We start from the raw sequence: 5,374 nt of genomic DNA on the forward strand, positions 1-5,374 counted from the left end.
TTTGACATAGTTATGTTGTACTGTTTTGTTGTAATTGCTTCTTTCATGTAACAATACACTGACATTACTCATCTCAGTGTTGTCATCATAGATACATGTGGTGTTGATACAGAATGATTTGGATGGATCGGAATGGAATGACTTGGAGAAGGCATAAGAAGGCATAAGCTTGTTTTATAAAAGACATTGTAGTCATTTAGGGTTGTATATTCCAAATACTAAAGTCTGTGGTTGTTCCATGTTATTTAATGATAAAAAATAAGTATTTTAAATTGTACATTTTGAGTACGTCATGGATCATTCTGTATGTTGTTTAACATTTCCCTCTAGTGACTCAATTGGGACACAACGTCTTCAACAAGTGAAGTGAAGTTGAAATGTACAATAATGCATGATATCAGATAACTTCCAGGTCTAACTCAATGGTGTATTGTAGTAGTTCATGGTAAAATGTAAGAATATGTAATTATGGATAAAACTTTAACATTCAGTAATAAACTATTTGTAAGGCATTTACAGTTTGCTCACCATTTATTAAATCATAACTGACAGATTTGTTAAATGTTAGTCAGCTAGGTAATTTCACATTCATAAATAACTACTATATGCATTAATGATTCATAGTGTCAGATTGCTGCCAGGTCAGGGGTCATGCCAGAGCAGCTCTCAGATGCTGTTGAGTCAGAATGAATATAGAAATATGGTACCACTTTATAATAACACCTTGTAATAAAGAATATTTAATAGATTAAGAAATAGTTTATTTATTCATTTATAATTACTCCCACATTTGTGTTACTAAGCTAGTTGTTCACACATTTATAATAACTTTTATAGTATGTAATACTAAGATGTTTAATAAATGTCCTTGTAAACCATTTACAAATCATTGGTAAAGTTGTGTTGCAGTCCCTAAAGCGAGGACTATTCATCCTTAATAAACGTTGAGTGACCAGTGTAATTTTCTCACAAAAAGATGGACATGCCATTGGTAGACATTCCAGCAGTACCTGATGCTCCTTAACCCTCCCGTTGTCCTAGGGTCAAAATGACCCGCCACTGTGTTGAACCAACTTTATTTAATTTTTATATTTTTTGGATAATTTGTGAGGAGGAGGCAGTGATACTTTCTTTAAAGTCTCACTGCCTCCTTCTCACAAAAGATCCCAAAAATATCAAAATTAAATAAAGTTGGTTCAACACAGTGGCGGGTCATTTTGACCCTAGGACAACGGGAGGGTTAAGGTCTCAAAATGACCTAGAACATATCAATGGTTAAACAATAAGCACACAACACAGAGGATGTTAAAGGAAATATATGAACATTTTATTCCAAAACAGTCACACTGTTGTAGTAGTATGCTGAAAGTAGTAGAAGTAACATGTTTTGTCTGAAAATGCTAACATTCGTGTTTGTTGGCAGTGAGTGTGGATTGTAGTCACTCATTAGAGCAGTTCATTAAATACATTATGTTTAAAGGGTTACTCCCTTCAATACACCACAAGTGAAGTTGTCCAAATACTTATGACTTCTTCAAATGGGGGGACTAGATACATAAGGTGTTCTAATTTATGTATGAATATAACCTCAAATAAAAGGTGGCATTCTATAATGTCGCCTCATATTAAACATTTGATGTCAAATCCAAAAATGATTTGTACATGGTACAGGCTCTAAAGAAGTTAACTCAGCCATCTACACAGCCGTCGGCAACACAGCCAAGGAGTACAAAACTAAACTTAATAATTGGAAACATGGTAATAGCTTACATAGAACAGATCTACCGCTTCTTAGACCTGCTTTCAATGAGAATGACAGCTCTATAACTCATATTTCTATGTGAATTTGGACGGGTCACCCAAAAAGTTACATATTGAAGCTTTAAATATTTTCTTCATCATTTATCATTACACACACATTTGTTTTAGTTAGTTATTCACACATTTATAAACAACTTTTGTAGTGTTCATACCCAGAATGTTGAGGTTGAAGTGTCAGCTGCGGTCTCCTGCGCTGTTGTGTTTTATCATTAATGCATATGGTAGTTATATATCAATGTGAAAATACCTAGCTTACTAACATTTAACAAATGTGGGAGTAATGATTAATAAATGGTGAGCAAACTGTAAATGCCTTACAAATGGTTTATTACTGAACACTATAAAGTGTTACCCATGATTGCATATTCTTGCATTTTACTTACACAATAGACCATTGAGATAGACTTGGACGTTATCTGATATCATGCATTATTGTACATTTCAACTTTACCACACTTGATGAAGGCATTGTGTCCCAATTGAGCCACTAGAGGGAGATGTTAAACAACATATAGAATGAATCTTGACGTCCTCGGAATGTACTATTAGAATACTTACTTTTTATCATTAAATAACATGGAACAACCACAGACTTTGGTATTTGGAATTTACAACCCTAAATGACTACAATGTATTTTATAAAACAAGCTTATGCCCTCTTATGCCTTCTCCAAGTCATTCCATTCCAATCCATCCAAATCATTCTGCATCAACACCACATGTATCTATGATGACAACACTGAGATGAATAATGTCAGTGTATTGTTACATGAAAGAAGCAATTACAACAAATGTATTACAAAACATATCAAACCTATGTGTGTCATATTTAGGAATAAAAGCATAGGAACTATGAACGTCTTAACTTCTGAGTTAAAATAAGTTTAGCTGTTACTTTGAACCATGGATAAAAGAAAGCATAAATTATTGGATTAATTAAGGAATTAGCAAGTGGCAGACAGCTGATGATAAATGATACAAATTGGTCAATTAAAAATAAAAGTGCATAAAAATAAAATGGAATCCAACAACTTAAATAGGTGAAAACAACAATAGCTAGAGTTTTTGCTGCTTTTCTCTCTGACTTATTTGCCTGTACAGTTTTAACACCAGACACACTGGCAGCCTCTTTTGAAAATACCTTTCTGGCCTGTGATCTGGCCACCACAAATATTTTCAAATAAAGTGTTATAATAATAGAGCACGGGAAAAACATTGTAATTACAAAGTCAATTCTATTACCCCAGACTGACCCTTCTACAGTAAAACATTCTTTCAAACACCTGCTGGGTACCTGTACATTTATAAAGATTTTTGCAATAGCAGCATTGTATATGATATAAAAACACCAGGTAATGGATATACAACACATCATTCTTGTTATTGTTATTTTAGAGTGGTACAATAAGGGATCACACACAGCAACATAACGGTCAATAGATATCAAGACCAAACTGCCCACAGATAAAGAAGAACACAAAAAACTGATATAGAAATAAAACCCACAGAAATATTCCCCAAAATCCCAGCATGGTTCCATTAATGCTACAGTCGTTACTGGTATCACAATCAGTCCCACCAGGAGATCTGCCACAGCCAGAGAGAGGATGAGCAGGTTGGTTGGAGTGTGGAGCTGCTTGAAGTGAGAGATGGAGATGATCACCAGTATGTTCAAAAATACTGTGACTACTGAAATCAATGAGAAGAAGATGTACAGTGTTATGTAGATATATGTCGATAGCGAAGACTTTCTGCAAGAAGAGTTTCTGTCTTGAAAACAGTATTGAACATCTTCCTGTGTCTCCATTTGTAATAAAGGGTCCAAATGCTGAGGTCCTGCTCCTGCTTGGTCCTGTGTGTGACCCTGTCAGGTCAGCCTTCTGACAAACTCTGAGCTCTGCCTCTCTATTTATCCCTGAATGACTGACACACACTCCCCTCCCCAGCGTCTCTCTGCACACACACACACACACACACACACACACACACACACACACACACACACACACACACACACACACACACACACACACACACACACACACACACAAGTGAGCACAGAAATGAACAAATAATTTGTGAAAGCATGATGTAATGTAAAACAAGATTGTATGTTGCTATGGCCACCTAGCCTGTCATTCATTCTTACTGATACAGTGGGGAAAAAAAGTATTTAGTCAGCCAACAATTGTGCAAGTTCTCCCACTTAAAAAGATGAGAGAGGCCTGTAATTTTGATTTGTATAACAGTTTTCTGGTTACTACATGATTCCAAATGTTTTCTTCCATAGTTTAGATGTCTTCACTATTATACTACAATGTAGAAATTAGTAAAAATAAAGAAAACCCTTGAATGAGTAGGTGTTCTAAAACATTTAACTGGTAGTATTTATGGGGCGGCAGGTAGCTTAGTGGTTAAGAGCATTGTGCCAGTAACCGAAAGGTCACTGGTTCTAATCCCCAAGCCGACCAGGTGAAAAATCTGTCGATGTGCCCTTGCACTTAACCCTAATTGCTCCTTTAAGTCGCTCTGGATAAGAGTGTCTACTAAGTGACTAAAATGTCAACAACAAAAAAAATCTATATATACAGTGGGGAAAAAAAGTATTTAGTCAGCTGCCAATTGTGCAAGTTCTCCCACTTGAAAAGATGAGAGAGGCCTGTAAGTTCCATCATAGGTACACGTCAACTATGACAGACAAAATGAGAAGAAAAAAATCCAGAAATTCACATTGTATGATTTTATTTGCAAATTATGGTGGAAAATAAGTATTTGGTCAATAACAAAAGTTTCTCAATACTTTGTTATATACCCTTTGTTGGCAATGACACAGGTCAAACGTTTTCTGTAAGTCTTCACAAGGTTTTCACACACTGTTGCTGGTATTTTGGCCCATTCCTCCATGCAGATCTCCTCTAAAGCAGTGATGTTTTGGGGCTGTCGCTGGGCAACACGGACTTTCAACTCCCTCCAAAGATTGTCTATGGGGTTGAGATCTGGAGACTGGCTAGGCCACTCCAGGACCTTGAAATGCTTCTTACGAAGCCACTCCTTTGTTGCCCGGGCGGTGTGTTTGGGATCATTGTCATGCTGAAAGACCCAGCCACATTTCATCTTCAATGCCCTTGCTGATGGAAGGAGGTTTTCACTCAAAATCTCACGATACATGGCCCCATTCATTCTTTCCTTTACACGGATCAGTCGTCCTGGTCCCTTTGCAGAAAAACAGCCCCAAAGCATGATGTTTCCACCCCCATGTTTCACAGTAGGTATGGGGTTATTTGGATGCAACTCAGCATTCTTTGTCCTCCAAACACGACGAGTTGAGTTTTTACCAAAAAGTTCTATTTTGGTTTCATCTGTCCATATGACATTCTCCCAATCCTCTTCTGGATCATCCAAATGCACTCTAGCAAACTTCAGACGGGCCTGGACATGTACTGGCTTAAGCAGGGGGACACGTCTGGCACTGCAGGATTTGAGTCCCTGGCGGCGTAGTGTGTTACTGATGGTAGGCTTTGTTACTTTGGTCCCAGCTCTCTGCAGGTCATTC

At 37.0% G+C, this 5,374-nt stretch overlaps 1 protein-coding gene across 1 annotated transcript; it reads right to left on the minus strand.

Annotated features, from left to right (window-relative positions):
* Positions 1-2,671: 2,671 nt before the first annotated feature.
* LOC311118958 (trace amine-associated receptor 8b-like) lies at positions 2,672-3,628 on the minus strand (the record flags this gene model as incomplete). Its single annotated transcript, XM_084193706.1, has 1 exon — positions 2,672-3,628. The coding sequence occupies one exon, from the start codon at positions 3,626-3,628 to the stop codon at positions 2,672-2,674; it is 957 nt and encodes a 318-aa protein (XP_084049832.1).
* Positions 3,629-5,374: the final 1,746 nt, after the last annotated feature.

The sequence above is a fragment of the Coregonus lavaretus genome (genome assembly GCF_964263955.1).
Source record: "Coregonus lavaretus genome assembly, contig: HAP1_SCAFFOLD_520, whole genome shotgun sequence".
In the NCBI taxonomy this organism is placed as follows: Eukaryota; Metazoa; Chordata; class Actinopteri; order Salmoniformes; family Salmonidae; genus Coregonus; species Coregonus lavaretus.